The following is a 9,257-nucleotide window of genomic DNA, read 5'->3' as shown; positions in this document are numbered from 1 at the left end:
GGCGGTCCACCAGCGCGACCGCCGCGGCCGTCAGCGGCGGCGCGGCGCCGCGCGCTGCGGCGCCGACGCAGGCCTGGATCGTACCCTGCACCTCTGGGCAGCGCGCGAGCTTCGCGAGCTGGCGCAGGCTGCGAGGGACCTCATCCGCGTCGGACTCTAGGAACGCGCGTAGGTCGGACGACACCTGCTCTAGGACGGCACCTGCTGAGCCCGCCGCTGCGCCGAGCCGGTGCAGCGTCTCGGCGGCGCGCAGCAGCGTGGCTTGGGTCGAGGCCAGGCCTTGTGAGTTGTAGGCTTTATAAGCTACGTAGCTGGCCGCTGCGGCCACGCAGGCGCCCGCAACAAAGTGCTGGTTTCGCCTCAGCCAGCCCTGCTGCTGCTTCGCGCTGGCCATGGTGCTGCCCAGGTAATTGGCAAGCACCCTTGGCTGCTCAAGAGGCTCCGATGAGGAGCGTGCTGCTGGATTCGGCGAGAAGCGCCAGAACTAGTGAAGCGAGCCGCGCTGCGCGTTGCAGATGTTCAATATAAACAAAATCATGGATATCAAACCTGTCAGGTTGGCATATGCGTACGATAGGGTTCTTGATTGCGAAGGCTGGCATGCTGCACATGCCATTGCCTAGCTGACCGGACGCTGTTCTGGTGCGCCGCCCCAGCATCGCCACCCAGGAGGCAGCGAATGTGACAAGGCCGCCGCGAAAACACACTTGGCAGCTCACAGACGCTGATGTTCATGGGCGTACAGCGTTCGTGTTGGAATCAAAATCTGTACGTCTGTTGCAGCTCACTCGACTGTGCCAGGGCCACGCCGGCCAATGAAGCCTCCAGGTGACTGCATCGAGGCAGGTAAGTAGCCCGGCGAGCGTGGGTATCCTGGATTCATGGTGTGTGAATATGATTCTTGTCCAAGCAATCATCTGAGCGTGCTCGCAGCTGCACGGACTTGTGTGGGCAGAGAGACCTGCGATGCCCGCGTGATGTGTTGGACCGGGGTGCAGATTCTTGGGTGACGAACTTGGAGTGTCGGCCTGGATGCAATGACTGCCAGTGTCAGTTTGCCCCTGTTGGAGTACTGGGGCTGCCCGCTGCCGCGAACACCTTGCTCAAAGCATGCAAGCAAGACGTTTGAACACACTCCGGCGAAACCATCATGCAAAATCAAACCGCCCCTCCCTCATGCGCAGCGAGACGCCGGCACTAAGGCGGTGCAATCACATTTGGATGAATGGGTATGCCGCATGCTGGCAGTTCAGCCTTTGCGAACAAGCCCAGGAGCCAAGAGGCGGCCACACACAGGGCGCATCTGGCAGGGGGCTCATCGCAGGCACTTGGCTGAGCAGAGGAAAGCTGTGCTGCAGCCCGGCCGGCAGCATCACTAGCAAATAGTGTGTTTCAAAGGTTGGTCTTGATGCACAGGTCCTTTGGCAAGGCTTGTCTCGAGCCTGCCCCTCTCTAAACCGCAGGGCTGCAAGGCACTTGACTCAAGTCACCACGCAACAAGCGTGGTCCCTTGCTCAAGCAGCTACGCTGGCGCTCCGTGTCTCATAAATCTCATCGCACCCCACTAACTAGGCGCCGAACGCGCCGCGAGATCTAATAGTGTAGGTCCAGTTCGGCGAGGCCAGGGGCCGGTGCGTTTTTTGCAGGGCGCTGAAGAGCTCCCTGTTGTCACGCCCGCCCGATGGTGAGCCCTCTGGCGCGCTGCTCGCTCTGCCAAGTGGGGCTGCCGCAAATGTACAGCAGTGGCAGTGCACTGCAGGCACTTCGCGACCCTCCCACGTACTGTCATCCCCTTCGCCCCCTGCATTTGCTGTGTCCACCAAGCAACAGCATATGTGCCTGCCCATGCTATCTGTCGCCAGGCCTCGTACAGCAGCGGCAGCGTGGGGCTGGCATTCGGCCTGGTGGTTGCAGCGGGCGCGTGCACCTGCCTCGGCGCGTCCCTTGTGTTCTGCTCGTCGCTCGCCAACCACCGCCTGCTGTCCGGCGCGCTCGGCGTGTCGGCCGGCGTGATGACGGTGCGCCCTCGCGCGGCGCTGCTTCGGCCCCGCGTGGTTTGCGCGGCGGCAGCACGCGCCGCTGCGCACGCGTGTCCCCTGCGCCCCGCCCCAGCATTACTTCGCGCTGTCGTCCCCTAAACCGCTTCACGCAACACGAACCGTCTAAATTTTCACCTGCTGCCGCCCCTGCCTTTTTTTCTTGCCCAGTACGTCTCCTTTGTCGAGATCTTCTGCGTGAAAGCGGTTGGCGCCTTTGCCGACGCCGGCTTCTCCGACAACGAGGCCTGGCGCTACTCCACCCTGTGCTTCTTTGGTGGCGCCGCGGCCACCTGGCTGCTCGGGCGGCTCGTGCACGCGCTGCTGCACGTGGCCGCGGCAGCGGCGGACCGCCGGGAGCGCCGCGTGCAGGCGGCGCGCCGGCAGGGCCCCGGGGACGTCGAAGCTGGCGGCGCACGCGCCGCCGCCGCCGCCGCCGCCGCCCCCGAGGCCTGCCCGCAGGCCGCCGCGGCTGCGACGGCGACTGCTGCGCCGGGCCCGCAGCCGGCCCCCGCCCGGGGCGCCGAGGAAGACGGCGCGTCTGCGGCGTCTGTGGTTTGCGAGGCGTGTGGCGGCGGCGCGCGGTGCCCCGAGGCGCCGCCGATGGAGATCCCAAAGGGCGAGAGTGCCGAGATGAGGAGGGTCCTGGAGGTGCGACCCTCCGGCTGCCAAGGCAAAGCACGCACAGCGGGCCCAGGTCTGCCGCCGGCCCACGCACCTGACAACGCGGCAGCCGACAGTGGCGGCGGCGGCAGGGCGACGTGGCCGCCTACCGACGTTGCCCTGCCGTCGCTGCCGCATTCATCCGCGCCGTCAACACTTGCACACGAATACGTGCCGGGCGTTCCGCGCCTCACTGATCCCAAACTTCCTCCCACCCCGCACCCCGCACCAGGCCGACCACCACACCTCCCTCGCGCGCACGGGGCTGCTCAGCGCGCTGGCTGTCGGCATGCACAACGTCCCAGGTGAGAAAACAGATGACGATAAGACCGCGCGGCTCGCGCCACGTCTGCCAAGGCCAGCCGGCTGGCTCGCTCGTCGCCGCGGCTCGCGCCACGTCTGCCAAGGCCAGCCGGCTGGCTCGCTCGTCGCCGCGGCTCGCGCCACGTCTGCCGCCTCGGACCGCACGCTGACGAGGACGACTACCGCCGCCTCACGCCGCTGAACGCCGCGCATATTTCTCTGCGCCGCGCCGCAGAGGGCCTCGCCACGTTTGTTGCCGCCCTCGCCAGCCCCAGCGCCGGCGCGGCGATCGCCGTGGCGATCGCGCTGCACAACATCCCCGAGGGCGTGGTGGTCGCGATGCCCATCTACTACGCGACAGGGTCGAAGTGGAAGGTGGGCAGGCGCTCACCTGCAGCAGGGCGGGGCGCCCCACGACGCAGCCGGCTGCACCATGTGGCGAAGAGGACTGGCCGGTGCTGGGGCTGCCGTGCGGGCGATGCTACATCGGCCGACTGCAACCCGGCTGCCCCGCCTGCGCCGGTCTGGCCTGCCCCCTCCCCACCCTGCTGCACCGCTCCCCCCTCCATCACAATCGAAAGGGCTTCTTCTGGAGCTTTGTCAGCGGCGCCGCCGAGCCCATCGGCGGCCTGATCGGCTACGCGCTGATCTCCGCCGGCGGCGGCGTCGGCAATCCCCTAGCATTTGCCGTGTCCTTTGGGTTTGTGGCGGGCGTCATGGTGTACATCGCAGTCAAGGAGCTGCTGCCCACGGCCCTCAGGTACGACCCCGAAGACACGTTTGCCACCTCCGGCTTTTTCGGCGGCGCGGCGGTGATGGCAGCGAGCCTGCTGCTGTTCAAGGTCTAGGGGGCCTCAAGGGGGCTGTGGCGTCGCGCGTGAGTGGTTAAGGCCGCCCGGGGCCGAGGGCGCCTGGCCTTGTGGCGGCAGGCACGGGAGAACCTGCGGGCATGCGGGGAGCGGGCGGCTCGCCGTGAACGTGGTGACGGACAGTCGGCGCCCCGTACAGTTTTGAGGGGCTTGTGTGAGTACCTCATGCATTTTTTCAGAGGCGCGATGCGTGGCTGTAATTGTGCAAGCAGTCCCTTCAACTGGCTGATGACCGCGGGCCTCTGAAGGGGGTGGTGGGCGGCAGCCACACGGCTGGCTGCCTATGTGCAGGTTTTGGGTGATGACAGGTGGCGGAGCATGCACGGGAGGGTTGTAGAGAGTTGAAATCGCAGCTGACAAGCTTATGTGATGTGGGTGAAGGTTATTGATGATGAGGGCCGAAGATTGGCAGCCTGGTGTGGTGGTTGACTTGGACAATACGAGGGCTGCGGGGTGCACGCTGTAGGGTGCTGCGGCGACTGCCCGCGTATTTTGATAGGATGCTGTGTGCAAACAGCCTGGCTTGGGCAGGTGTGAGAGCTTGCAGGGCGGGTGCTGCAACAGCGAAACGCGGCTGGGTTGGGGCATTACGCCAGTGGCAGGTTTGCAGTGGCGCAGCCGCAGGGGCATGGCAAGTCGCAGCACGGGCAGCAAGCGCAATCGCAGCGGGAGCACCAGGCAAGCGGCAGACAGTCGTGCTGCACATGGCGACACCTTGAATGCATGTCACCTGATGCACAGTCAGTGCCCAGCAGCGACCGGCGTGGCGTTTCCGTCGCCGACATCCCGCCAAAGGCTGTGCTGGGCAGCCCTTTGACTCAAGGGGTAGGTTGCCCCGTAGACGGCACACCACAGTCCCTTCCCGGCAGCCCCTTGCCAGCCGGCAGCGCGCCCTTTCAGGGACGCCCCTCTCAGGCTCGGCGTTCGGCAGGCGTAGGAATGCTGTCGCGCGCTCGTGGCCACCATTTGGTGGAGGTGGAGGTGACTCGCCAACGGGCTCGCGGCTGCGGCTCGCCCGTGTAGCGCTTGCACCTCAAAACACTTCATGCACCGTGGTAGCGGCCGTGCCTGTTGCTGTCGCTGCATTGTGGGGCCCAGGCAGCACGCCTTGATTCACGCATCTCTGTGCTGCTTTCTTGCCGCGCGAAACACTGAGGTGTTTCATACAGTTGCATGAGCACCTCAGGGGGTGCGCACTGCGGACAATCTGCGCCGCCCCAAGAGTGTTTCAAGGTGGGTGTTGTCCGCTGGCAGCACACCTGCGAGAGCACACGGGGGATCATCCGACATATGATGGCCGAGCTGCTGTGATGGCCAAACTTGTCGGTCATGGATCGTGGTGGAAGCGCTGCAGCTGACATGAGTCCATGCCGCATACATGAGGTGTTGACCGTTGCGCCCGTGCGTTAGGCCAGCGGGGCGCCAAGCCCCAGGTGAGTTCTGTGAGCCCAGCACAGGGCTATGTTCTGGGCAGCACCGGCTATGTGCTTCCAGCACTCCACTTATCCGGCACCACTCGTGCTCCGTGCACAACCGCACAGAGCAGCTAGGCGGGCGTCGATGAATCGGCATCCATCGGGTCGTATGTGGGGCCCCCACGCGCATATAAACCATTCTTTCACGCCACGTTTCTCTCTCATGTTGTGATTGCAGCAGTGTTCAGTAGCTTTATACCGAGATTGCGTGTATAGAGCGCCTGTGGGATCCGTAGCCGCGCGTCATAATCATGCAAGTTCAGCAGACGATCCGCGGTGCTCGTCTGGGCGGGCCGAAGCCCGCTGCGCCGAGGGCGGTGTGCAGCAGCGGACGCCTGGCTCGCAGGGGCATGCCGGGTAAGGCGGGGAGGCAATGCGTATGTTGTTGGCAATAAGGATTACCCAATGCGCGTATTGCGGAGGCAGGGCGGCCTGCATGCCAGTGGTCAGCAGCGAATCGCTGCACACCAGCCCGCCCACACATCACGTAGATGTGTGGCACCCAATAATCAAGGTCGTAATGCCGCACGTGGGACTTATTTCATTCAGTTGTGAGGGCCGTTGCTGCGCCGGAGCGGCCGTCAACGCTGAACGTCGCTGGTCAGGATGTGGGGCCAAAGGACGCGCCGCTGCCGTCCCTGTTCCCAACGGCGCCGCCGCCGCCCGCCCCGGTGAGGAGGCATGCTAGCATGGCTGCGTTTATCAAGCAGTGATTACTGAGCTACGTAGCCCCATGATTACGTGCTGGGCAGCAGCTGGAAAAGTGCAGTCGGCCATGCTGCCATGGCCACGACACTGCCATGCGCGCTGGCCGTCACGCGCAAGCGGAAGCGCGCCGCAGCAGGGGACGACGGCGCTGCGCTGCAGCACATCTGGAGCGCCCCTCTCTGGCTGCTCCGCCAATAGCCATGAGAGTGCCAGCGCCGCACCCTCTCTTCAGAATGGAGCGCCATGAGAGTGCCATGGCGCTGCACCCTTGCCTGCAACCCTCGCCGCCATCCCTCACGCGCCCGCCCGGGCTTTCCCATTCGCCTTTGCCGCCGCATGCAGGGTGCCCCCAAGCTGCGTGTTGCGATCCTGGGTGGCGGGCTGGCGGGCCTGTCCACTGCCGTGGAGCTCCTGGACCAGGTCAGCAGGCGGTTGGATTAGTCGGCGGTTGCGCGGTGGGGTTTGCGTGAGCGGCACCGCTTCGGCTGCCTCCGCCAGGGGGAAGGGGGCAGTAACACCAGCGCTCAGTGGCACGCGGCGCCGCCGGCGCCTGCGGGGGCATAAGCAGCGGCGGCCGCGGCTACGTCCGCTGCGGCGTCCGCTGCGGCCGCGGCGCAGACGTGCGTCCCTGTTTTGGTGGTGGGTGTGTGTGGAGCCCGCCCACCTTGGTCCAGGCCATATGTCAGCCTGGGCACAAGCCTCTGCCGCCGCGTGCGTGCTTGGAAGGAAGTACATGTACACACACACGTGTGCGCGCCACACACACACACACACACACACACACACACACACACACACACACACACACACACACACACACACCTACACACACGCAGACGCACGCGTCCACGCTCGCACAGCCACACAAACACACACGCTGACACAATTGCACGAGCACATGCACGCACGCGTGCTTTCTCCAACCTTGGACTCCCCCAACCCCACGCAACCTCGCCGCCAGGGTCACGAGGTGGACATCTACGAGGGCCGCCAGTGGGTGGGCGGCAAGGTGGCCTCCTTCAAGGACAAGGACGGGAACCACATCGAGGTGCGGCCCCCGGCCCCCGCAGCTGCATGCACCCATGGGCAGTTGGGCACCTCATGCCCATGTGTGAAGATACATGCACACATGGGCACCTCACGCCCATGCGTGCCTGCATATTCACGACATGCACACATGGGCGCCACACTCCCGTGCATGCATGGTGAACGCATGCACTGGAACCACATCGCATTTGAGGGCGAGGAGGGGGGGGGGGGCGGGCCCTTTGGGTGCAGCAGCCGCGGCCCCTCCGGATATTCGGCGCCTTCCCTGGGGGCATGCTGATCGCGAGTGTGAGGCTGCCTGGCTCCGCCCCGCAACCACGATTGGCAGATGGGCCTGCACGTGTTTTTCGGCTGCTACTTCAACTTGTTCCGCCTTATGGCCAAGTGCGGGGTGCTGGAGAACCTGCTGCTCAAGGTGGGGGGCTGCGATCTGGGCTGCGATCTGGGCTCAGACGTGGGCTGAGATCTGGGCTGAGATCTGGGCAGCGGGTTGGGCTGTGATCTGGTTGTGGTGCGGGAGGTGGTTCCAGGGCCCAGCGTAGAGACGTGAAGCGTGATGATGGGCCAGAAGGACGTGTGGACGTTTGGACAGCGGCAGCTGCAAGGAGAGCGGCGCGTCGGGGCAGCGGCGACGCGGGGCGGCGCGAAAGCAGCCGTTCTTTCGCGGGCAGGCGGGCGCAGCAATCTGTGAAAAGGCGGCCCGGTGAACGGCCGGCAGCGGTGCATGCGCGCCCGCACCCATGCGTCGCGTGCGCGCTTGTCCCCAAACCGCTGCACCCAAGTCTCTGCGTTTTCTTGGCCTCGTGCCTTGCCGGCTGGCGCGCCTGCAGGATCACACCCACACGTTCTGCAACCTGGACGGGGACGTGCGGGAGCTGGACTTCCGCTTCTTTGTAAACGACACAAAGATCGGGGCCCCCTTCCACGGTGAGGGGGCCGCGGTTGATTGGATCCCGCGTCTTGTCGCCTCCTCCCCGCGGCCGCACTCGCCGCGCGGAGGCCGGCAGCGTGCGGCCAAGCAGGGCGGCCGCGGCGACGGGCCGGGGGCGCCGGAGGCATGGGAGGCGCGCGCTGCCGGCGCGGCCGCCGCCTGGACAGGCCGGGCGATGGACCCACTCTGATTCTTTCCTTCCTTTGCCACGCATGGCGCCCTCACCCCAGGCCTGAAGGCGTTCTTCACCACCCCCCAGCTGGAGCCCATTGACAAGGTCGCCAACAGCCTGGTGAGCGCCCAGGGCTGCGCAGCTTCATCCGCCTGGGGCCCCCGGGTGGCGGCCTGCGTGCCCGGCAGCACCGCGTTACCCCGCCTCCATGGCGGCCCCGATTTTTGCTCCATGAAGGGGAACAAGTGAGGAGAGACGCGGCGCCCCGCACGTGGCCGACCGCGCGCGGCGCTTGTCTTTGCCTGCGCGCCCACCTTCCGCCGCGCCCCCGCGCCCCGCGCCCGGACCCCAGGCGCTGGGCACGTCGCCGGTGGTGCGGGCGCTGTTCGACCCCGAGGGGGCGATGCAGGACATCCGGGCGCTCGACAACATCTCGTTCACCGACTGGTTCAAGTCCCACGGCGGCAGCGACGCGTCCATCAAGCGCATGTGGGACCCCATCGGTGAGTCACGCACCCTCGCAACTGCGGCCTCTGCAGCTCCACGCCGCGCCCCGGCCGCCGCCGCCTTCGCCCCCGAGCTTGCTGCCTGATGCGCGGGCCGCGAGAGGCGCGCGGGGGCCCCCGAGCGCGCTGCCCGATGCGCGGGCCGCGAGGGGCGCGCGGGGAAGGCTGATGGTGCCGCAGGCGCATCCAGGCGCCTGCGCGGGAGCTCGTGCACGCTCGCGTCACGCCTCACAACCCCAAATCATCGTGCGTGGCCACATGCCCACCCTATTGCATCTCCCACCCCCCCCCCTCCCCCCAGCCTACGCCCTGGGGTTCCTGGACTGCAACGACATCAGCGCGCGCTGCATGCTCACCATCTTCCAGTTCTTCGCCACCAAGACCGACGCCTCGGTCCTGCGCATGCTCAGCGGCAGCCCAGCGGGTGAGATCTCTGGCCTCCCTGCCGTCCGCCTGGGCAACAAGGTTTTTGATATGATGACGTCATCCCTCAGTCGCGGTGCCAGGCCTTTGACGCGGGGCCCGCCCCTGCCCGGCGTCGTCGGCG

The 9,257-nt window shown here is 66.3% G+C and overlaps 3 protein-coding genes across 3 annotated transcripts; 2 read left to right on the top strand and 1 right to left on the bottom strand.

The window, feature by feature from the left end:
* Nucleotides 1-10: 10 nt before the first annotated feature.
* MNEG_10718 (hypothetical protein) lies at nucleotides 11-394 on the bottom strand (the record flags this gene model as incomplete). Its single annotated transcript, XM_014040812.1, has 1 exon — nucleotides 11-394. A coding segment is annotated over one exon (384 nt), but the record flags the coding sequence as incomplete, so codon positions are not given.
* Nucleotides 395-1,681: 1,287 nt separating this feature from the next.
* On the top strand, nucleotides 1,682-3,850 carry MNEG_10717 (Zinc transporter zupT; the record flags this gene model as incomplete). The annotated part of the gene is made up of 6 exons (XM_014040811.1): nucleotides 1,682-1,717; nucleotides 1,863-2,018; nucleotides 2,208-2,687; nucleotides 2,932-3,004; nucleotides 3,238-3,377; nucleotides 3,584-3,850. 6 exons carry the CDS (start codon nucleotides 1,682-1,684, stop codon nucleotides 3,848-3,850), a joined length of 1,152 nt encoding a protein of 383 aa, XP_013896265.1.
* Nucleotides 3,851-5,597: 1,747 nt separating this feature from the next.
* Nucleotides 5,598-9,224, top strand: MNEG_10716 (zeta-carotene desaturase; the record flags this gene model as incomplete). The annotated part of the gene is made up of 10 exons (XM_014040810.1): nucleotides 5,598-5,703; nucleotides 5,896-6,017; nucleotides 6,397-6,474; nucleotides 7,016-7,102; nucleotides 7,430-7,516; nucleotides 7,932-8,028; nucleotides 8,263-8,324; nucleotides 8,557-8,707; nucleotides 9,012-9,134; nucleotides 9,205-9,224. The coding sequence occupies 10 exons, from the start codon at nucleotides 5,598-5,600 to the stop codon at nucleotides 9,222-9,224; spliced, it is 933 nt and encodes a 310-aa protein (XP_013896264.1).
* Nucleotides 9,225-9,257: the final 33 nt, after the last annotated feature.

Source organism: Monoraphidium neglectum (genome assembly GCF_000611645.1).
Source record: "Monoraphidium neglectum strain SAG 48.87 unplaced genomic scaffold scaffold02431, whole genome shotgun sequence".
Lineage (NCBI taxonomy): Eukaryota > Viridiplantae > Chlorophyta > Chlorophyceae > Sphaeropleales > Selenastraceae > Monoraphidium > Monoraphidium neglectum.
Note: the sequence above shows the minus strand (reverse complement) of the source record. Positions and strands in the feature narration are given on the sequence as shown.